This window comes from Anser brachyrhynchus (genome assembly GCF_964034855.1).
Source record: "Anser brachyrhynchus genome assembly, chromosome: 15".
NCBI lineage: Eukaryota > Metazoa > Chordata > Aves > Anseriformes > Anatidae > Anser > Anser brachyrhynchus.
The window spans coordinates 13,783,866-13,807,219 of NC_137733.1; the positions used below are offsets into that span (position 1 = coordinate 13,783,866).

The following is a 23,354-nucleotide window of genomic DNA, read 5'->3' on the forward strand; positions in this document are numbered from 1 at the left end:
GTAACATTTGCTGGTTTATATATTGTTAATATATGTATTTTATGTATATATATAATAACTATAATTATAAAAGTTCTAATACCATTTGCCTGGAGAATTTCCAAAGCCAAAAAGCGGTTTGATGTCAAACAGCACAGGAGACACATCATTGTGCCACTGAAAGTCAGCCCGGAGATTTCTATTTACTCTACTGCAAAACTCCCATTCATTTCATTAGGAACCAAGATGTCACACTAAATATTTGTCTTAACTTTCCCAGTGTGATGATTTTGGAGGTGTAAGAATGTAAAATTTTAAATCGTACTCAATGGCTTGGTGTTAGCGTGGTGAGTCCCTGTTGATGGGGCAATGTCTCACAGTGTGCAGAGTAGGTAGAGGGTGCTTGACAGAGCACTTCGTGGTCCTCTGCCCAGTGGAGTGTAGCTGGAGTGGTTTATTTCTGTCTCTCAGGAAGGACTGTTTAATAGAAACTCCTTCCATGGTTCAGCAGCAGGGACATAATAAAGGAAGGGTTTAAAAACATTCATAGAAAGAAGAAAGAGAAACCTTGTAGGAATTGCAGAACAGGAGAAGGGATGATGGGCATGTTTTGTTAGCTGGGAGGAGGGAGCTGGATTTAGGTGTTGTGTGAGGGAATGCTCGCTGAACTGAAAAGGACGTGTGATTCACAAGACAAGCTGTGAATTGGAGGATTGTAGGTGGATTTTAGGAGTTTCAGAAGACTTGATCATTCTCTTAAGAATGTCTCAAAGTGATGGAGAAACTGAGACAGAGGTACACGTGTTTCAGTACTTTTGCCCAGATCTATATATTTCTTATAAAGAACAGTGGTGTTTTCAGAATCTCCCTGCTGAAGTAGTATTACAAGTAGATGTGTCTCTTTTCCCAGAGATATGATCAGCTCTCAGGACTGGGTTGCTGGCAGGGGAATTTAGACTGCAAAAGTATAGCCTGAAACCTCAGAAACCTACAGAGGTAGTACCTGGCTTCTGTTTGGACTGTGGAGAATAAAAGCCTTTTGGGGCTCAGTGGACTGCAACATGCTATAATTATCTGGTGCAAGTCCAAACATGGTGAGCTCAGTCAGATTTGGAAAAGCCATACTTTATATTTTTATTCTTTGTTTTATTCAAACACGGGCGGCTTCAGTATGAAGATCATTAGTTTCATTGCATAGCTGCTTCTCATTTAAGTTTCAATTTAATTATCAATTGTATAAAATAATCAAGATCTTTATTTGTATTTGTCAGTAGTCATTAAAAACTTTTGGAGTGATCAGAATTTCTCTTTACTGGTATTTCCTTGATTGCATTAAATTGCAACAGATTTGTAATTCCTATTTTTCATGAGCTTTGTGAATTGCAGTATGAAGACTGTGTGAGAACATTTCTGTGACTGTTACTTCTATTGCATAGTTTATTTTGTATGGTTTATAAACAGTAGTAGCCAAAGCTAGGCCTTTGCTTTTCCTAAGGATTAAACCCATTTTGTCCTTAACTGACAAAATTATCCACCTTTATTTCCTGCGCATGTTTTCTGAAAAATGTGCAATGAAATACTTGAGAAAGAGAATTTCAGTCCCTCAAAGTTATAAATGCCAAATCTAATCCACAAAGGTGATTTAGAAAAGAAAATAAAACTTACTATTCCATCAACCATTATTCCATTTTTATCTTTTCTTTGGAATTTATTTGCATTTAGAAGTTGTAAAGTGTACCTTTCAAATATGAAATATTCCTAACAAAATGAGTCCTTATAGTCCTCTAACTGCTTTCTGACTACAAGGAGTATAGTCTGATTATCAGCCAGTAGACAGCTGAATGTGTCAAATACAGCTCAATAATTTCAGGTATCTGTTCATGTTTATGAGCCTGAAATCAATACAAGTAGCATGATTTACACAGATACTGAGTAAGGCCTAGAATTTTAACATGCTAAAGTTTTAACATCCACAAGATAAGGATTTTTGGGCAAAATAGAAGTTTCATAAGCACTTTGAAACTTTAGACCCCTACGTTGTTACGATGATTTCAGAAATTGTTTTAAAATTCAAAGTTTGAAGTCTTCATTTAAGTACTTACAGACAAGGTATTCTACTCTAAAAAAACGTTGATCACCCAGAAGATCCACTGAGATGACTAAAACCTGGAAGAAGTGTGGCTTGACAGGCATGTTACTTTAAATGCATGAAAATGTCTTCAGGAATCTCACTTTTGGGACCTAGTTGTTGAAAACTGTAGTAATCGTTTTTATGATCATTTACTATTCTTTCTGTAGTTCCAGAACCTTTTGAATCATTCACAGCGTGGCTATCCCCACACCGTCAATCACTGTAAAATTCTTGGTCAGTAGGATGCTGAGGGCTGTGGAAAGGGAAGAAGGATTTTCCCTCTCCTCTCTTATACTTCACAGCCAGCGGAATCTTTCAAGGAACCCTGTAATAATATATATATATATATAAATATATATATATATATATATTATCTCAGGGCAGCACTGAAATTTCCTTTCTTACTTTACCCTCCTTTCAGCAGCAGAGATTGTTCAGGGTAGACAGAGCAGCCCAGAGCGGGACAAAAGACTCATGTTATACAAAATACACAAATAGCCACTCACAATAATTTTGGCCTTGTTCAGTAGTAGAAATTGAGAATTGCAATACCTCCACGGTATCAGTACATCCCCCATCACTAGTAAGTATTATACACATCCCTCCAGTTACCATATTAACAGCATTATATCCATCTGTTCAGCATCAGAGCTGACAATAGTTGAGCAGTACTGCTTGTTTTTTACAATCAGATTAAGATGGTTTTGGCAGCCAAGCATACTTTAGTTCTGAATAGACGCAGCTTCTAATGAGAGCTCATCTATGTTTAAATTTTCTAGCTTCTAGCATGGCCAGTTGATGCGCCAGAGACTGTGACTGTGGTCACCATTGCTCCCGATTTTCACGGTGTTCATAGCGGATGTATCACCAACCTGAAGAAATACACTACTTATTATACGTCAGTTCTGTGTTTCACCACACCCGGAGATGGACCACGAAGCACACCACAGCTGCTACGCACCCTTGAAGACAGTGAGTAGTGAGCACTGGTAGAGAATCTCAGTGCTCAGATTTTGTCTGGTTTGATATAAAAGCCAGAATTTTCACATCTGGGCACTTAAAATCAGACCTTAGGTTTACAAGCAGTTTGTAGTCTCTTCTTAAGTTACTTCACATCAGATGATGACCTCAGCCAGTTGTCAGTATGTGTTCTTTTAGCAGGTGGAAAATGAAGGGCATTTAATATTTTTCTTGTTATGAACTGAACTTAGGTGAATTCTTTTAAATTGCTTAGGAAGCTCCATAGCGTGGTTCAGCTAACACAATATGTTGTTTGTCTGTGAACCCTTATGCTCTTAAGTCCATGTTTAGTCATCCAGATAAATAGGAATTGATCTTCTGAGGAACTGAACACCAGAACTTACTGTGGAGATCAGTGATTAATTTCAGATTGTTTCCTTCTGCTATTCAATATATTGAAAATCTCTATATCTATATTATAGTGCAAGTATTTGTATAAAATAGAAAAAACAGCATCATGACAATTCAGTAGCTTTTACTCTTTAAAACTGAAGTCAAATTCATGGAATGAAATAAAAAGAGCTGGATCGTTTAGCTTATAAATTATTTGCTGCATCAAAAAAATGTTTTGGCCTCTGTGGCTCCCTGAAAGTGTTTGTTTGAGGCATGTTTGGGACTAACAAGTCTAGTCTGTCAGTTGCAGATAATTAAATTGCAGTGGCCCTCATAACTAACTGTGTGTCCGCAGTGATCTTGGCTCTGGCCAGGGCTTCAGCCTTCCTCTCACAAAGCATCATAAACACTGCTGCACATTTAGAGATCCAAATCAGAATTTAAAAAAAAGTCTAATGCAGCCATTAAGGTATTGTTTTTAGAAATACTACTTTGCCTTAATAAGGACCTTTTAGGTTAGTCGATGTTCCCGTAAAGAAAAATTTAATTAACATTAACATTCAGAGAAGTGAGGCTCAAAGTGCTAATCCAATTTTTCATGAGATACTCTTGAAAGAATATGAAGAAAATTAAGTACTTTCCCATGGATTTTCCTTTTGTGATTCACCTCCTCCATGTGCTAGACCCGTGTCCCAAGAACAGATTCTGGACTTAAACCTTTGCATATTAGAAGGTCACAGAGACAGCAATATAACTATCAGATATCTATGAACCACTAATATAAACTCATATATGTTTACCTGCAGTTAAAGCAAAAGGCATGGAGGAAAGAAAAACATGCGTTAGGTTCCTGTGTGTCATATTAACTTCTTGCCTGTTTTCTTTAGGAAATGAGGCTTTGGCAGTGTAAATGTGTTTGGCTGTCTGTCTTAGATCCATCTGTCTTTCTCCATCCGAAAACATTTTGATTCCATGACTAATTACAGAGAGTAAAGAAGAGCAAGAAGCCAAAGATATGAGACTCCTAAGATTTCATGAAAATTAATCTGCTGGGAAGAAGAAAAGAGACTGTTAATATTCCTGCTCAAGGAGGAGGGGCTGCGGAAATGAGCCTTAGAGACTTTGTGGAAAGGGGAGAGGGAGCACAGTCAAAACATTGGGAATATCTCAGTGAAATGTTGGGATCACGTGCCATTTTAAACACAAGAAAATTCCATCATGAAACATAAAACAAGAGAAAGCCACGCTTTTATTTTGTAAACATTTCTCGTCATATGCAGCTGCATGCTGCAAGGATCTTAGGCAGTAGAGATGACCAAGATTGTTTTTTTATTTTGGGTCCTTTAGAATTGTTTTTATGATGACTGAGAAGTTAAGTGTGGTATGGTATAATGTATCTTTGTGGAGAACTTGTTGAATCTAAGTTGTTTCTGGATTTATGTAGTGGGAAAAGGTTTGAAGGGACTGTCACTCATGTTCTCAGGTGATAATTTTCTGTCTGTAAAGCAAAGTTAGGCAATTCTTTAAAAAAAATAATGCAAGCAAATCTGTTTGCTGATGAACTGTAGGTCAAATAAAATCTGACATCCAGTCAGAAGCAATGTGTCCTGGCTTGGTGTAACCTGCACCTGTTTTTCATTATGACATTAAAATTGGAATGCAACTGCAGGAGCTAATTGGAGTGAAGCTTTGTGAGTTCTGTGGCTTGCATGCGTGTAGATATGTGTTCCTGAATAACACATAATTGCCGTGCTCCTGTTAGGTATTCCTGAGATCACTACCAGATCAGCAGTTCTTTCTGTGTAATGCTTCAACTACTAGATAGCGCAGAATGGATTTGGAAATTTTCCTCACTAGGATTGCAGAATTGCAAATGTGGTTGTAGCCGACCTACTGGCAGGCTTTTTTTTTTTTTTTTTTTTTCATCCTAGCTGGAGGGGGATGAGAAACTGGACTAAAATGAAGAGGAAACAAAATATGAAATTGCAGACGAGAAATTGCCAACTGATGTCAGTGGAGCTGGAGGATACTCAGGCAGGGATCCAATGACAGAAGCACAGTGAATATAAAGTGAACAAAAACTCCTTTTTCCAGTACATCGATTGAAGACAGAACAGCAGTTGGATCAAAAATCAGTCAGGATGTCTTCCTTGAAGATCAAAATTGAGGGAGGATGGCATATTCTTGACAGTCATTCCATTTTATGCTCTTTCATTGCACACTAGGGAGCTGAAATTTTTAAGAGCTCTTGAGCTACATCATAAAAATCCTTTAAAAGTTTCACACACTTGTATTCATTTTACAGAAGATAGTTGCCATTATGTTGGAAGTTTTTAGAGTTGTTTTGAGACAGTCTATCCAAGTAGCGATGCTGTCCTTGCTCTGACCTTGCATAGGCAAAAGGCTCTTTCCAGATGAGGGTTGCGCAGGTGGTGTTGCTCACAGCCACAAGGCCTGAGGAGCTGCCCACAGCAGCACAGGTACCCGCAGCATGCTGTAGTGGAGGGAAAACAACAAACACAATCACTTCCAGGATTGCCAGGTTGATTGTTATAATTAGATTAGATCAAGAAGAAAGACAGAGAACACATTGTGTGCAAGTCCCCTGCTGCCGCTCTTTTTAGTTCTCTGCACAGTTAGGAGGACGACTGGATAAAATAATTTATGTGATGATAGCCAGAGTGCTTCTTAACACCTTGCATTCTCCCCTCTCCCCTGCAGCTCTCACTGATGTTTCCAGCAGGCTTCCATTGGCCCCGGCTCAGTGTTTTATTTCTTCAACCCTAACCTTGCCACATGAATCAGATCAGAAGTAAGTGGGGTTCTCCTGTTAACAGATTTCCTTTTCTGATTGCCAGAGCCAGGAGCTGTGGGACACCTGAGTTTCACTGAGATTCTGGACACGTCTCTCAAGGTCAGCTGGCAAGAACCTGTAGAGAAAAATGGCATCATTACAGGCAAGTATCAGCTGCTAACTTTTTTTTTGGAGGAGGTGGTGGTGGAGGAATGTATCATTGCAGTAAAAAAAAAATGTTTGCATAATAGAGCATTTAGGGAGAACTGGCTGCTGCGAGTGCTGGTTTCCTGGTTCATCTTTTGGGTAATTGAAATGTCAGCTAGGGCATATTATAGCAAGTACGGGTCCAATTACTGGCAGCTCATGATTGTGGTCACTGAAATGGCAGCCTGTATTAGAAATCAGCTCCCCATGGAGTCTACGGTCTTGTTAAGTCTTCCACGACCTCCACCTCTGTTTCTTAATCTCTGAAACTTTGTGAGACGGTGTTTGTCCTTTGCCCCAGAGGTTGGGGTTTCATATGTTGAATTTACAGCTGCAAAATCTGAATTGGCATTGCTAAGATTTGCAATCAAGTCCAAGCCTGAAATCAGCAGTATCCTTCATCTGTGATCAAGTGGTCTGGCTGTGGACTGCATGACAGAATTTGCATGTCATTACTTAATTTTGTATAAACCATCACAGCAGTTCAGAACTCTCTCGTTTCTTTGATGAGCTGGCTATTTGACTGTTCCCTGCTATTTATCTATTTATTGTGTGCCAATGTAGATGTAACATCAGCAACTTCATTATTTTTCATAAAGGCAGCTATAAATAGTTGAGAAAATCTCTAATTCTTATCAACAGAGGCAATATTGTTTTCAAATGGGAAACTATTACTGTTGCACAGGGTGGACGCTCTATTTAACAAAGGCTTTCAAGGTTTTGAAGTGCAACAAAGCTCCCAAATTTTAAATTATTGGAACTAAAATTGTAGTTGGGAAGGGAGAAGGTAATTTTATGTGGATCAAAATACTCTGTTTGGGGTGTATCGACATTTAATTTTAAGGAAAGTATAATATTTAGAAAGTAAATATATTTTAGGGGAAAACAAAAAACAAAACAGAACAACAAACAAAATAGATTTTTTTGGCCCCTGAGCATTAAAATGTTATATCAGTCCAATTTCACGAAACATTTTAGTTTTGACAGGGCTGATTATTTGGATTGGACTTGCTTCTGTTAGTGTTTTCTCTTAACTTGCACCACTTATGCATGCCTTCCATGCTGTTTATAGTACATGTGGATTCTTTACGCAGATCATCATCTTCCTTTTTACCATAGTAGCCATCCTGAAATATGCATTGATTTAAATGGTTCAAGATCAGAAACTAATGACTTCTGAAAGCAGAGCAGTATTGATTCAGTGAGGATGGCCAAAAGCCTTCAAGCCCGAGTGCTTAAATTTAGGTACCTAAATCTAAATCTAGTTATCTAAGCAAGATGATGTATATTCATCCTTGTAAAGCACCAATTAGCAGCGCTGCGTTTAGTGTTGCAGAATTGCTTTCCTAGAAACGAGCTGCCACCTCCCAGAATGGGTTGAAAACCAGTGGAGTGAAATGATGGACTGTGTTATCGTCGGGGCAAATTGTTTTAGAGAGAAGGAACTCGAGAAGCTCTATCCTTCGTGAAGGAACACTGGTGTAAAAATGCCCAGCAAAGTATATAAGGAAACAAAAATGTCCTTAATGCTGCAAATTGCATTTGGGCTAGAAGAGTAGCCAAACTGTTCATGCCCCTGAGTACCTCAGAGGTTTATAGAGGGCCCCTTGGAGGTCTGAGCGCTCAGGGAGGCATTTCTTCTTCATTTCTGCTCATTGATATCTTTATTGGAACTTCTTGTTCTGTGCACCAGAGCTGGGGGGAGGAAAACACGGAGGGTGGTGCCCGGCAGCCAGCCTGCTCTGGGAAATTGCCCATTACTCTTGCTGTAAATCTCCGTATCTTCCTCCTTCCTCAGTAAACACTGATTTATGAGCACCTGGATGTAGACGGACAGTTGGTGATTGGGTGTACTGCTCGCTTGTGGAGAATTTACTCCAGATCAACGGAAAATTATTTCTGAAACTCTTCTGGTCATTAGTTTCTGTTAGGCAGCGTTTTATGGAGAGGGTGCAGAGCTGAAGCATACGGGCGGGCTCTGCAGCACCTCTCCTGCTCTCACGTATGCCAGAGGCAGAGGAAGCGCTCTCTGCCCGGCCCTGTCGGACTCCCCGTGCGTGTTGCTGGCAGTGATCACGTCTGTAAATCAGAGAGCACATTTTTACCAACCACATGTCCTAAAGTTCTGCCCATCTGTCAGTCATTGTGGCTTAAGTGCTACTTGGGGGTACGCCTGTTGTTGTTCCTTTCCTTCAGCGTTTTTTCATCTGGTTTTGTTATGCATGATTACGTTTGGCTTTGTGTCAGTTCGGCGTGTATGTATGTATTTTCTGTTTGTGTTTATACAACTAGAATTTAACTATACTTTCGGGACTGAAATATCCACTGTAAATGCTGCCTCTTTGCCTTTTCTTCAGTCAGCATGCGAATTTACGATATTTTTCCTGGTGAACGTTTTTTTTCAGTAAATAAATACATAGAGACTATGTGCCTAATGGGCAGGAAAGCTGTGTCTCATCCCTGTAGTCACAAGGGAGAAAACATAAAATGTTCAAAGAATAATCACCAACATTTGATGTATATGCAAAGTTTATCTAGATGGGAGAGAAGAAATCTCAGTCACTTCGGATTGCCTTGTGCATGGTACAGGAAACTTCCCATTGTTTGTAAGTCACAAACAGACAGGGAGAGCATTAGAAGTCTGCTGCTTATCTCTTATTCTGTTTATTGTTTGGAACAATGCATTCTGTTTTATTCCGGGGTGGTACTCCTTGATTCCCTCTGCCAGCCCATGCGCAGGGTTCAAAGCAGGCACGGCAGGGTCACCCGCAGCTCGCGGGCACACAGATGAGCCGCTGCACGGCCCTTGCCCAGCCTCTGCCCCATCCATGGCTGCACGCAGACGTTCCTCTGGCTGGGCTCCCAGCTGCTGGTTTTGTGTCCTCAGTGCCACGGCTTGAGAAGTGGGAAAATGCACAAGGGCACCTTCCTCGGACTGTTTCTCACTCATCCACATTGTCCTGTCTGGAACAAGCATAGCACCCACAGCCTTTGAAAGAAAGGGGATGGTAGCGCTGGTGGTTCTGTTTGCAACTCCTTGTTGATTCTCACTCAACCTTTCAGTTCGCCCTCTGTTTATAAAGTCCTTAAAGTCCTTAAGTTTTGTCAAAATCTTCGTGCAGATTTTAATCTTGCCTGTACTATAAAAACTCTGATCACTGGTAAATGATTCTCAAGCAGAGAGCCTCAAATCACTGCAGAGTCTCTGAGATATTGGTAAATTACTGCCTTAATTAAATCCTATTTAACAGATGGGACATTTCGGACACTTAAAACTGGCTCCAGGTGAGCATTCAGGAGTTTTTCTCCTTCCCCTAGGTAGTTTGTAGTCAGACGAGTGGTTGAAATGTAGCTGGACTGGTTGAAGTATCGCCTCTTGGCTGTTTATCACTGCCCTTTCACTTGAAGCATAATTAACGACTGTGTGATTACTCTGAGCCCATTTTCATGCACAAGTATGTTAACTTGAATCCATCAGTGATGGCAGCTAGCACCAGAGGGAGGATGCCATCTCACACCTTTCAAGCTCTCTCACAAATGTGTGTCTCACCAAGCTTTTAGCTCATGAGATGATGTTTCCTTGTTGATCAAGACCATAAGGTATTTTGCTAGTTCAATATGTTAATCAGCTTATGTTTGGGGGGGGGGGGGGGGGAAGAAAGCAAAACAAAACAAAAACCCTCCTCCCCCACAACTGGTCTGAATTCCTCATCTCGTATGATGGGAACAGGAACCCAGTAGGGAGTTTCTCTAGCCAGCTTGCCTCATGCGTGGCTCTCTCAGTGGGATTCCTTTCTGTTAGTCCTTTTCACTCACTTCCATTTCACAGGCATTCAAGAGCTATGTGTATTTTTTTTTCCCCTGAGTCAAATCACAAAGAAAGCTACAATCAAGCAAACTTTTCAGACACGCTCTCTGGAGACTGGCACAGTAAGGTTCAAGTGGGTTCAAATGAGAATAAAGTAGGACTGGGCAGGAGAAGGACAAGCAGATTTGGAGGTAAAATTGAGCAAATCAGACAGTAGAAAGTTTCAAAAGTTCTTGGAAGGCAAATGGTTATAAAAGTGATAAAAAGGAAAGGGTTTCAGAGCCTGGTTATGATATAAGAATAATATGGAGGTCAGGGTGAGTGCAGTTTTGGACAATAGATTGGCTACAGTACAGTTTTGAAAGAAAGGATAATGATTCACCTTGCTAAAGGATTTGTGCGAGGAACAAGCAGTGGGGAGTAGGGGTTTTTTTGGTTCCTAGAAGATTCCCACAATGTTTCTGCATGATCATTATTGTTAGATTTGTAAGTATTTCTAGATACGTAGCAGCGAAGGTTGCTTCAGCCTGGAAAAGGGGTAGGTGTACTAAGTGCATGTAGATTTTTAATCAGATATTCTGGCCGGTGAGAAAATGTTGTATTTTCCAGTGTTTCTTCCTATTCATTTTGTAGGGTTCACAAAATGAAAGTCCACCTTTCTTTGGGCTTATCCCCAGGTTTCCTAGGCATTTCACAGCAAGCACTGTATATTCGTAGAAAAATACAAATAGGCCATTGAGACTCCATGTCCTCCCCTACCTGTAATCTGATGGGCAGATGACACCCCCTGGGTACCTATGTCAATTGCTTGTTAGAAATAAATGTAGTAGAAAAATGCTTTGGTATTTTAGCCAATGTTTACCTCATTTTTTTTTAATTTTTTTTTTTACTGTTTACAAAAGATTTCCATAATGGAGTAGAATAAGAAATAAATCATACTACAATAGACCACAAGCAAATCTTGCAGAAGCAGTAATTTACCAGTCTCTGGGTTATTGCATAATAGTGCTTTAGAAGAAAAACTAGACTCCCACCACTGTTACAGCCCCCTGACTTTGTGTAATTATTTTTCAGGCTATCAGATCTCTTGGGAGGTGTATGGCAGAAATGAATCTCGTCTTGCCCGCACGCTAACCAACGCAACACTTGAGTACAAGATCACGGGGCTGTCATCTCTCACCACATACACGATTGAGGTGGCAGCTGTGACCGCAAAAGGGAGTGGATGGGTCACATCCTCCACCATCTCTTCTGGTGTGCCTCCAGGTTGGTAAAAAATCATGAAACAAATTAAAGCAGGCTGATTCCACATGTATTCCAAAGATCACAAATGACTTTGATTCAGTTATAATAAATATGGGTGGGTTTATAAAGCATCGGAATTCTTTACCGCATATAATGTAAAGTTAATTCTTAGAACAGATGAAAATATTAGCATGAATACACTCACAATTTGAAATTACCAGAAATTTGAAGCTGTTTTGTACACACTAAAAAAAAAAATTTTTAAAGTAGCGTGAAAAAGGAGCAAAGTAATAAAGTGGATACAGTACAGAATCTCTCGATATTTATTATATTTACAAGGTAACATAAGAAGAAAGCCTAAATCAAATCAGAAAGTTTTGTTTTTTGGGAAAAATAGAGTTTGGATGCTGTTAAAAGGGAAAGGTTTTTCTATTTATAAGTAGTATAGCTTATGTCACCTATAAGAGGACATTTGTATAATGAAACTAAAATATTTGCAAGATTTGGCATTTGAGGCTTGAGAAAGATTTGGGAAGAGGTAGTCCTCTACTCCACTGTCTGATTTACCATTTAGGTACCTGTGAATTGTTTGATTTAGCATTTACCATTTGGATTTTAAAGTTCTTTACTCTCCTTCATCCTATATAGAAAGCAAACTAAAAAGCCATTTCAAACCTCAAAACAGCAGTTTCAGTTAATTTATAGGCTATACAAGTAGAACTTTCCAAAGTGGAACAGCTAACGTACATCCCTGATGTAATCAATTTTTTCCCCTTTCTGGTATTTTTGAACTTTTCTGTGTGTCTTGAAGTATGCTCGCCTTTCTTTTCCCTAATCACAGGTAATTGTGACAAGTTGCAGACTGGATCAATGCCATGCTGCCTGTTGTTACCCAGATAACAGCATTATCCCGTTTGGTCAGAGTTAGTTTATTGATCATAGTTCCCACAAGCGTGAAGTAAGAATCAAGAAATATTGTGTATTCATGCGTACTTGAAATACATGCCAAAAATCTGCCCATTTTTTGCCTGCTGCATTTGCACATAGTACAACATTATGAATGATTACTGATTATAATACTAATTTCCATTATTTATGAATGCAGGTACTACTGGGAATTTATTCTAAATAATCTACATTTAATCCCTTTCCTGAGCTTGCTTTTGTTGATAATTCAGATAGTATTAAAAATGTAAATGCCACTCTAAGCTTGACTGATGTGAGACAAAGATCTTATTGGAGCTCCGGATTTTTCTGCATAGGTCACCCTCTTTATTTACAATAGAAATTTTATTTATATATATATATATATATACACACATATATATATATCATTTAGCTTTATTCAGCCATCAGAAATAGCTTCTAAAACGCACCTATTATAGGTCAGTATGAGAAGCATAAAGTTTTCCCTTTACACTCCCTGAAAACTTGAGTCTTTTTCAGTTGTCAATACATTAAAGCTGTGTTTACCATAAGAAGTAAGTACTATTGCCATTTTAATTCTAGAGAAACAGAAGTGCAGAGAACTAGGTGACTTGACAAGTGACTGGCAGATCTGGAGCTGGGAAGTACCTTCCCCCTGAGCCACCACGCCTTGTCTGTTACTCAACTTCTCTAAAATAATAGCTGTAATTCTGTAGAGGGGCTCTCTTCTCTTTTTATCTGTAAAATGTAGTGCATGCTTAGAGCAGCAGAAATAGTAGTGCTTTATTTAATACTCTGCCCCACCCAAAAAGAAAAAAAAAAGAGAGAAAACCCCCACAACATTTCATCTATAGTAATTGGTACAAAGGTGCTTCATATGTTGAAACACTGAACGTCAGCCTGTGTTATAGTGCCTTATTACCAAGAGCATTTCCACCTCTCATGTATATTTATTTCTCTTTTTTACAGAACTTCCAGGTGCTCCGTCCAACCTGGTGATCTCTAACATCAGCCCTCGCTCTGCCACGCTTCAATTCCGGCCAGGTTACGACGGCAAAACCTCCATCTGCAAGTGGATAGTTGAAGGCCAGGTATGTCCCTGAGAAAAGGCTCCTAATGAAGTTTCCGAGGAGTTGAAAAGGGTCCAAAGAGTTAATTTCTGTTTGGATTACAGTTTTTGTTTAACTGCATCAAAGCTCTTCAGCATGTTTAAGTTGTTATTTTAAAAATGGTTTGAAACCTGAGTTTAGGTTCTGTTAGGTGTGTTTTCAAACCAGATGCAAACCTAAAATTATTACCACATAGAGCAGAAGTACAGGAAGAATTGCACCCGGACAGTAAAGATACCATTATTCATGACACTGAGTGCATTTGTGCTGTCTTGTAATGAAATATACTGAGGTTTTCTATCCAGGTCTTTAGATATGAATAGGATGAATTCTCTTCTTCATCAGCTTTAAACAATATCCCTCTTTCTGCTGTCATTATGCCTTGGAGTAGTTATATATTCCTCATTTGTTCTCGTGACAGATGAGCTTTGCTTCTTCCTTTCCACCCACAGATCTTTATAAATAATATAATCTGTTTTTAAGACCAAATGTTGGACTTCTTAAATCACCATCACCAATTAGACATGTTGATACAATCACTTCACTTGGTAATGAGACTGTTGTGAACAAGTTGGTACATTTTGTACAATTTACATACACATGATCGCATATTACAGAATTAAACACTGAAATCCTATAATATGGTGGCTTGGCACATTCTGAGAAACGTTTTTGTGCTGGAGCACCACATTGATACGGCTTGGAATTTGTTAATTCTGTAATCACATGAGTTGCAGAAAGCCACTGAAATGAAATAAATTTGAGTACTTGAAAACTGCGATAATAATTACCATGAGGTTCATCTGCATCCTTGAAGAGTCCTGAGTACAGATAGTGGTTGAAGGGTTCTTGGAGTGCAGGGAGGGAAGAAGGGAGAATCTCTCCTGTTCACAAACACCCTTATGGCGTGGATGGGATCACCCTTATGATGTGGATGGGATGCATGGGATGTAAAGTAAAGTCAAGGGACTAATGGTTCTTACAGATCCTGCGTCCACCAATATTTGCTCCATCTGGGGAAGGGACACAGCCAAAATTGCAGCAGAATCTGTCATGCTGAGTCGGAGCAGTTCTTTTTACCACAGCTCTCCCAGAAAGTTTCTCCTGTACTATACGTCACTGTTCAGCTTTGGCACAGCAAGAAATGTTGTTCCGATTGGATTTAATAGTTGGAAAAAAAATCTTGCTCACATGATTAACAAAAAATCTTTTCAGTTATGCAAAGAAATTGATGATTCCTTATGGATATAGCAAATCCTGTTTCCAGGATGACAGCCGCATATAATCCTTTGTTCACAGCCCTTTTCTGCCAGCACTCCAACTTAAACTCCTCTTCTCTCTCAAAGTGCAATTTCACAGCACCTTTAGCCAGTCTAGACCAAGAGGTCTTGTTGTCCTGCTCTCTTTTTTCATCCCCATCACTCCCAGCAAGACTTCCTCTTGTTTAGCTTCTGCCTGCACCATTTCTGGTGCAGCCATACCCGGAGCTGCTACAGGACTCGATCCAGCCAAGAACAAATGAGTTTCAGACAGTCCGACTCCACTCAAGATCTGTGTGTGATCAGAAGAGCATCGCTGGAGGGGAGGAGATGAGAACATGGTGGTGGGAGCAGAGATGAGGGCAGGAATGCCCCCATCCTGGCTTGGATCTAAGCTGCCATGGACTTACCATCTGGACTTCATGGGTTTTTATGTTTTACCTTTCAGAGAGACACAAGTTTTCACAAAACAGCTTCCAGTGAAACCCCGTTGTTCACTTACACCTCTCACTCACATTTGTTCTAAGCAAAGGTACATCTGTGCCGTGATGCAGACTACTGTTGCATCATCTGTATTTTAGCACAAATTACCATAATTGTTCTTGAGGACTGTGTTACGCTGAAGGGCAGTGGTTATACCCAACATACCAACACTACTTTCTAAACAGGAGTTTAGAAGTTACACACACGCGCAGACACCCTGCCACCAACATGTTTTTCTTCTTTCTCCCTTTATGTGGCACGAGGTTTTGTTGATGAGGACAGGTTTAGAAAGTCTTCCAAATTTTCCATTTTGGCTAAGTGCCATTTTTGAAATCCGATACTTCATGAGTAATTTGTATGAAAACACAGCTGGGAATTCCAGTTTGTGTGAAAATTTGTACATCTGGCCTTGGCTTCTGCTTTTTGTGCTGGGGTGTAAATTCGTGGGATCCGCTGTGGAACTAACTCTCAGTTATGTCAGCAAACATAAGAAGGAGAATTAAGTCTTTAAGAGTTTATTGCTACTAGATACTGAAATACCAAGTGTTGAAAATCTCATTTCTGTGTTTCTAGTAAAGCTCCTTTCTGTACTTCTGAAAGGATTTCTTTAAAAAAAAAAAAAAAATCAGCAGCAGTTTCTTCTCCATCTTTGCATATAGACTGAGAGGACTGTAGCAAAGTGGATTTCCAAACAGCTAAATAAAAATACCAATGCCATTTAAAAAGTGTTTCTAAAATTGCTTTTCCATTACATACAGTATAATCTAAAGAAAAAGAAGGTCTAATATGTTATAAAGGTTTTGCAGAAACTTGTTCAGAAGGTCCAGCAGTAACTGTCTTGTGGAATTGGCACAAGTTACATGTTCATCCCGAAAGAATTTCAGTATGTCCTCCTTATTGCCACCAATCATCCTGAACTCTCAGATGCAGTTAGAGAAGTTATTGTGGACATATTTTTCTGGCAATTTGCAACCACAAATGAGTATGAATCCCTGCTATTGTTCACATGGTTTCATGTTTGCACCCTGTCTATGCTGCAACCCACTTTCAGCTTATTTTTCTTGGGATTTTGTCGTAAAATTATATAAAAGACAGTGTTGTAACTATGCCTTGGTAGGTAGTCCATATCTTTTAGCTTTCTATGGGCTGATTAGAGAAGCTGGGCTAACTTCTGCCAAGTTTCATTTGTTTTCTGGTTAATGTTAATTATTGAGTATATGGACTAATGTAGAGTTTTTGCTTAAAGCCTTTCTGCTGTTTTGAGAGAGATTTCCCTTGAATATTATTGTTAGGAGCAGCAGAAATGGAAAGGGGAGATTCAAAGTAGTAAAACCTTTAAAGTATTCTCACTGTATTCTCTTGTAAAGCTGTGAGTTGGGACATATGTAACTTTAAACATGAATTTTCTGGTTTTGTGGGTTAAGTCAGTGACCCAGATAGGATTCATCCATTGTATGAGGTGATTCTCTTGGTGTCGTTTTCACTTCAGAGCTGGCAAATAAAGTGTCTGAAACTCTGACAATTTTATGCCTTTGCCAATCTTTAAATCAAAAATGGGTAAATCGATTTAAGGATTTTGTAAGAAAAAAAATTGCACCCAGGCTGACATCCTGTGAACCGAATTTCTCCCAAAGTGACTTCAAATGCCTGAGTTATAGACCTCCATAATGAAAACTCTGACATATCTTGAACTATAGTGGAACACAAGGTACCTCTATAATGTACAGAAATATTGTGTTTCCCAATCCTGCAGTTAGTTCTTAATAACTGTTCACAATTTTGGTAGCATTATTGTCATAAAAAAAAAAAAAAGCAAGTGATTTTACATTCCAAATTTGAATTGGTTTTGATTTTTTTTAAGTCAAAATTCTGCAACATCACTCGCATAGTATCCATCAGACAATGTTAAGTCAATTGAGTCAATTGGTAGGATATGTAAAATCTTCCATTTTAGAAATGGAGAGACTAATGCCTAGAGAAGTAAAGGGGTCTGACATCATTTCCAATATTGTTTTTGACTGTCCCGTTTCTGTAATAATAAATGAATATGCCCTTTTATTGAACATAATGCCTTGGGAACAGCCTAGAGATGGAAATATATATGTGCCAGCTTGTGATGGCTGATAGTTATGGAGAATCATATGAAGTGACTTGGCGGACATAGGTATTTTAATTGTGGCAGTCCCCGCAGACCTCCTGGGGATCATGGCCCTATTATACTGAGAACTGTTAAGATGCAGAGTGCATTTCTTAAGGAGTTTTTATGCTGATGGCAACAGCAAAGCGGTTGGTGTTCTCATCTGCCTCCTAAAACAATGCACACATGAATACATGTGCACCTGTCACAAACATAATCCTTTTCTGAACTTTGCATTTACTGTTATCCAAAAAACAACAATGAGAAATAAGCCTCCAAATTAACTTTATGTAATGCAGGCTGGCTCACAGTGGACTCCCTGGCCCCCCGTAGGACTCTTACCCTAACCATTTCTCACAGCTCTTTTTGCCTCATGGGAATCCCTTTGTACTCTGATTTTTGAAACGGATACATTTCCTCTGATCTAACATCAGAGTTTTTCAGGAAAAATAATTTCCTTTTCCTTCAAGAGCCTGAAACTTGGAACCTACTATAGATCTTGCAGAAGTTAAAAATACAGGAGTCCATCACTGAAGGTTCTGTTCCAAGACTCATTTCTGAGATAATTGAGTAAGTGAAACTTGTATTGAGTAAGAGTGACCTAGAATTGCATGGCCTCATGAGGCAGAAGTCATGCAGAAGTCTCCAGGCTGTTTACCAAGCTCCCCTAGAGCTATTCACCCTCCAGTCCTCCTGCTTTGGAAAAAATCCCCACAAAGGCAGCACACTCTTAAATGTGCTACTGATTTCAGTAGCAGAATGGCCCAAATGCTGACTGCAGATTATGGAGCATTGCCAGGTATTATTCTAAATAAAGCAAGTTCCTGATCTATTTGTTTTTAAAAGTTTTTGTTTGTTTGTTTGTTTTTCTGAATTACTGAAATATGCCTGTGCTTGATTTCTTCTGCTCCCTCTCTGTCACTGCCTTTCATCAGAGAATGAGTCTGCAAGAGGTTAATTGGGATTGTCTGTGCTGCTGCTTTGCCCAGGGTCCCCAGCTCCTGAACCAAGTAGTGGCCACCTGTTGCCAGCTGGCTCCTGAGCTCAGGGACAATCAGTATAGCGGGCTTGGTTGGCATCTGCCATTTCCTTGTAGGCTACACCCATCCTTCCTAGCAGGGAATGCATTTAAAATTAGAAAGCTATCTCCTGGGATAGCTTTTGGGGAGCTTGCCATAGTCCTGTGCACATAAAAGCTTTCACCAGCTCTCAATCAGTAAAAGATCCTTAATATTTTCACCTTTGCAGCCAGCTGGTAAATGCATATCTGCAAAACAGGCAGGGGTTTTGGACACCTCTCAAGCTTGAGTCAATGTCAATTGTTCACAGCCCTGTGGGCCTCTGGGTCCGAACCATGTGGTCCTTAATGTGTATTAATGACCTGCCTGCTGCTGCATAATGATCGAAACCTGTGGTCTTTTTTTTTCCCCCTATGCAAGAAATATTTTAAAAGCTCTTATTGTTCTTGGAATATAAAAAGAAGACTCTAACTCACTACTGGAGATTATTTGCAGCCTCCAAAACACTGAATTGTTGCTATACAATTACTGCGGCACTTTGAGGAGATACTGTTAAGAGCAAGGAATTTTGTAAAAATAAGCATTCTACAGCGTGCATTCTACAGAATTAATCAGAAACTCTTCTAATAAAAAGCGTTCTGTGTTTCCGTGACTGAAATCAGCCCTCTCTTCCTTTCTTTGTTCATGTAGTTGTTTTTTAAATGACATCTCTATCATCGCTTTGGTCTCTGTGTTCAGTTTAGGTCTGTTCTGTTTTACCGTGCAGACCTGTCTCAAGATGCTTCCTTTAAGCTTCTCTATCCATGAACTTCACTAAAATTTCTGGAGCACAGTTGGGACTGGGAATTTCAAAGGCCCATAAAATAAATGTCAGAGTAGATGATAAGATCTTTGGTGTTTAGCAGTGTCTGTGATACCATCAAGACTGAAAGGCCCACCGACACCTTTGCAACCACATTCCTCCATGAAAGCAGTCCTCTGCCAGGAAGATCACAGAGGCTTCCTTTCGCTGTGCAATGCAGAACTTATTTCTTTGGCCTAATTTTCCTTGTGTCATTTCTTCATGCACAAACATAAATATGCAGCACATCAACTCCTGAGTGAGCAAAGAACTAAAACATCTATAAATAAATCAGGCGGCTTCTCCTGTAGGGGAAAGAAAGAGTGAAAGAAACCTCATTTTCTGTTCAAAATACTTGGGATTTGCTAGATACTTTGGGCTATGTTGCCTATCGAGTGCCTTGACAGTGTCAATGGCTGTAGCTAGTATACAGAACTCGTAGGGATCTATTTAAAAAAGATTAAAGAGAGTAGCTCTTTACACACCGGGTCTTGAGCTTCTGAAATTTGTTGCCACAGCAGGCTGTGGAAGTAGATAGTGTCAGAAGGTTAAAAAAGGATTAGTCACCTTAATGGACGTGAAGTCCATAAATAGATACTAAAGGGAATAGCTGCGTATGTCCCTCTAATATCCCTCAATCCAGAATTGTGGATACCAGGGCAGGGTGAGGGAGCTGACTACAGCTATGGCCAGGATCGCAGCTCTCACAAAACGCTACTTGCTGTTGCCATGTTGGAGCTGGAATGCTGGCTGCCTGGTCTACTTGTCTCACCCCAAAGGATATTTTGGATGTTCTTAAATCTTGATGAAGTGGGATCGTCCTGGAGCTGTAGTGAAAGAGCAGAGTGATGCGAGCATCACTCCCTCAATGAATCGAAGCAAAGACCCACTTCATTGTGGCAGGGCTGAAGCACTGGAGTAAAAAAGTGCACGGTGCAAGGAAATTACAGGGGGCAGTCTTATCTAAGATCCTCAGTGTTTCTACACTTGTGAATCTCCAAAGTGAAATTCAGCCATCTACCACCTCTCTTCCATCTCCTATGGCTCTTAAGCACACACTCTGCCTGCTCATACTGCCGCCTTCCGGGGTCCCACGTTGGACTGGCCTTCCTCTCATGTCTTGTTGACCTCCTTCTTAAGTCCTCATTCATCTTCATAGCATCTCCAAAAATCTATATGGAAAGTAACACTTTTTGGCTCCCTTCACTCTTCTGTCCCTTCTAACAGTGCTGAAGCTGAGGGACGTGTTGGGCTGATTCTCAGCAGTGCTGTGATTAATTATTACAAAGCTCTGCATGTGGAAGAGCCTGGTCTAAGAGCAGCCCAGTAGATGAGGTTAAAACACTTTTGTTCTTTGACTTTGTTTTTGTTTCTCCATCTTCATTTCTGTAGCATTTTGCCTCCATTGAGACTTACTTAGCATGCATCAGTTCATGTGAGTTATTATCAAGGCTATTTTTCATTTTGTTATATTACTCCTTTAATATTTTTTGTATTGCGGAAGCGAGATTGAATGGGGTAATAGCTCTCACAGTGTTTTTCTGGAATAGATCCTATCAGAGAATCCTGGTAAAGTACCAGTCAGGTACAAGTTGGCTAACTTGGCTATGCTGTTGCTTTCGAAATAACTAATGTCTTGTTATGTGAAAATAAATATTACATGGATATCACATGTTTAGAAGTATTTGTCCTTCCGTTGCACTGGGTGGCACACATTGCAAAACTGGGTACATAAAATTATATATATATATATATATATACACAGATATGTAAATATACACCCATAGATATGCAACACACACACATATAGTCTGTTTTATATTTGTTCTTACCTTTCCTTTATACAGGTTGGTGTATTGGGTGATGAAGAAGAGTGGGTGAATCTCCATGAGGTGGAGAATGAACCTGATGCTCAGATGCTGGAGGTGCCAAACCTTACTCCTTACACTCATTACAGGTAAGAACAGCAGGTTATTAGCTGCATTGGGGGGGGGGGGGGAAGAAAAAGGAGAAAAAAAAAGTTAATTGCATCATGGAACAGCTTTCCTAATCAGTAACAGCTGGCTGTATTTTGTTATCCGAACAAAAGGGAAAAGGTTCACTGTTTCCACAGTTTATACTTAAAATTGTTTGTCTTATACTGTTAATTATAATTTGCATGCAATATAGTTCATAATATTAAAAAGGGAAGACAAGTGCAAAGTGAAATGGTATTATGAGTAACTGATATCCTGTGACTTCTCTCATCTAAAGGGCACACCAGTGTAACATCAATCAGTGATAAATCAATTGTAGTTAAACTGGTGCAAACTTGTAATTACATATTTACATCAGTTCAAACATCATTTTATTGATTTAGCTTAATCTGGTAACATCAATTAGATGAAGCCTTTGTTTGTAAGAATTTCCCCAATTAAACTTAATAGATATATGCAAGGCTTAAGCTGACTGAAGTGCATCTACATTATGGGTGCACCCCTGTTAAATTAGATTGATTTTTAAATCAATGCAATGCAAGTGATGCATTGCTTTAGTATAGACAAGATTTGAGAATTTGAGATATTCAATCCTAACAAAAATACTTTGTGAAATAGCTTGCTAACATAAAGGCTGGTTGGCAAGGAGGTATAGTGACAAGTGTTAAATCAACTTACAAGAAGCTTTGTACATTTTCCCCTGGCTGAAAGGCCAGTTAGCTATCCCATGTGCTGTAGAGAGCTACCATTAGATACAACCAAAGTAAAGTTTGTATCATTTAAAACTAACTGGTACACTACTAGTTTTCTTCCCTTAGTCAAAAGCCCAGAAGCATAGCGGGTTTCACACAAACTCTCCACTGAAGTGTCCTACACCTCACCCTTTTTATTAAAGTACTTTACTTTTTATCCTTTTTTTCCCTTTTTTTCCTTTTTCCTTTTTTTTTTTTTTAAATAAAAGCTCTTTCTAAACTTTGGTATATGAGCAGAAATATCTTGTACAGAGGTTTAGAAAAATGACCTAGGTTGAAAAGACTTGGCTCTCCAAAACGGTAGATCTTTAAAGCTGAAGAGGCATAGGTGATAGTAAAGTGCAGGTTGTACCAGAGCTCAGTGTTCAGAGTCAATGCAAAGTATCACTTACGCACATACCAGAGGCATTGAGAACTGTCGTAGGGCTAACAAATAATAAGGAAATATGTGATGAGTTTGGGATATATATATATTTTATATCGAACTTTCTGGCTTATTTTGCTGCTACATCTCATTTCTCTCTTTGGAGTTATCACACTCATTTTCCTTACGTACCTACTGAATATTAGAGTGATCCCTGATCCCTCTGATTTTCTTCATCATCATTTGTACACTAAAGCAGCTCCTTGAATTTTGCCTATTTTCTCTCACAAACACAAAGATGAGCTTTTTTATTTTGTTTGTCTAGAACAATTTTATATAATTTTTTTGAAACTTAGAGAGTTGTTGCCAAATGGATTTGTTGTTCTCTAGTCAGCTTTACTTATTACCTACTTAGGAAATAAATCATGAAAGCTAATTATCAAACCACATCTTTATCGGCCAGCTTCTTTTCTATATTTCGTACCAACGTTTGACAGTAGAATCAAGGACAGTATTTGTTTAATGTGTTTCCTTTAATGCATTTTACAAGGAGATCAGGGAAGATAAGTAAACACAGCTATGTTGACTAGCTCACCCTTTTCCCAAGCTCAGTCATTAGGTCCAAAATTGAATTGTTTAATATGAACAGGTCATGTATTTATGTGCAAGTGCTGGATGCCTCTAATTGCAGTACCTTCTTGTGTTTATGATGGGTGAGAGTATCTGAAATGTACAGCACGTCTTAATTATTTGGTGCTTCCTGAAAAAAAGATTTCTCTAAATCTCTTCTGACCCAGTAGGGATTTCTATTGTAGAAGAGATGGTTTCAAGCAGACAGGTTATTTTTTAAAGAACCATATCCATATTAAATAACTTAATCTTACTTGTGCAGGAAAGCTGAAAATGCAGCATGGGGATAAATCAGCTTCTTTCAACCAGTAATTGAGGGGAAATGTTATCACCAGAATAT

General features: G+C 39.2%; 1 protein-coding gene across 8 annotated transcripts in view; it reads left to right on the forward strand.

The window, feature by feature from the left end:
* The window catches only part of SDK1 (sidekick cell adhesion molecule 1), a 393,578-nt gene that overhangs the window by 286,447 nt on the left and 83,777 nt on the right, over window positions 1–23,354 (forward strand). For all 8 annotated transcript variants that reach the window (XM_080556193.1, XM_080556194.1, XM_080556199.1 and 5 more), the window contains 5 exons: window positions 2,890–3,082; window positions 6,322–6,420; window positions 11,347–11,538; window positions 13,414–13,535; window positions 21,140–21,249. In XM_080556193.1, coding sequence (XP_080412319.1) covers window positions 2,890–3,082; window positions 6,322–6,420; window positions 11,347–11,538; window positions 13,414–13,535; window positions 21,140–21,249 — 716 coding nt within the window. The remainder of the gene's footprint in view (window positions 1–2,889; window positions 3,083–6,321; window positions 6,421–11,346; window positions 11,539–13,413; window positions 13,536–21,139; window positions 21,250–23,354) is intronic.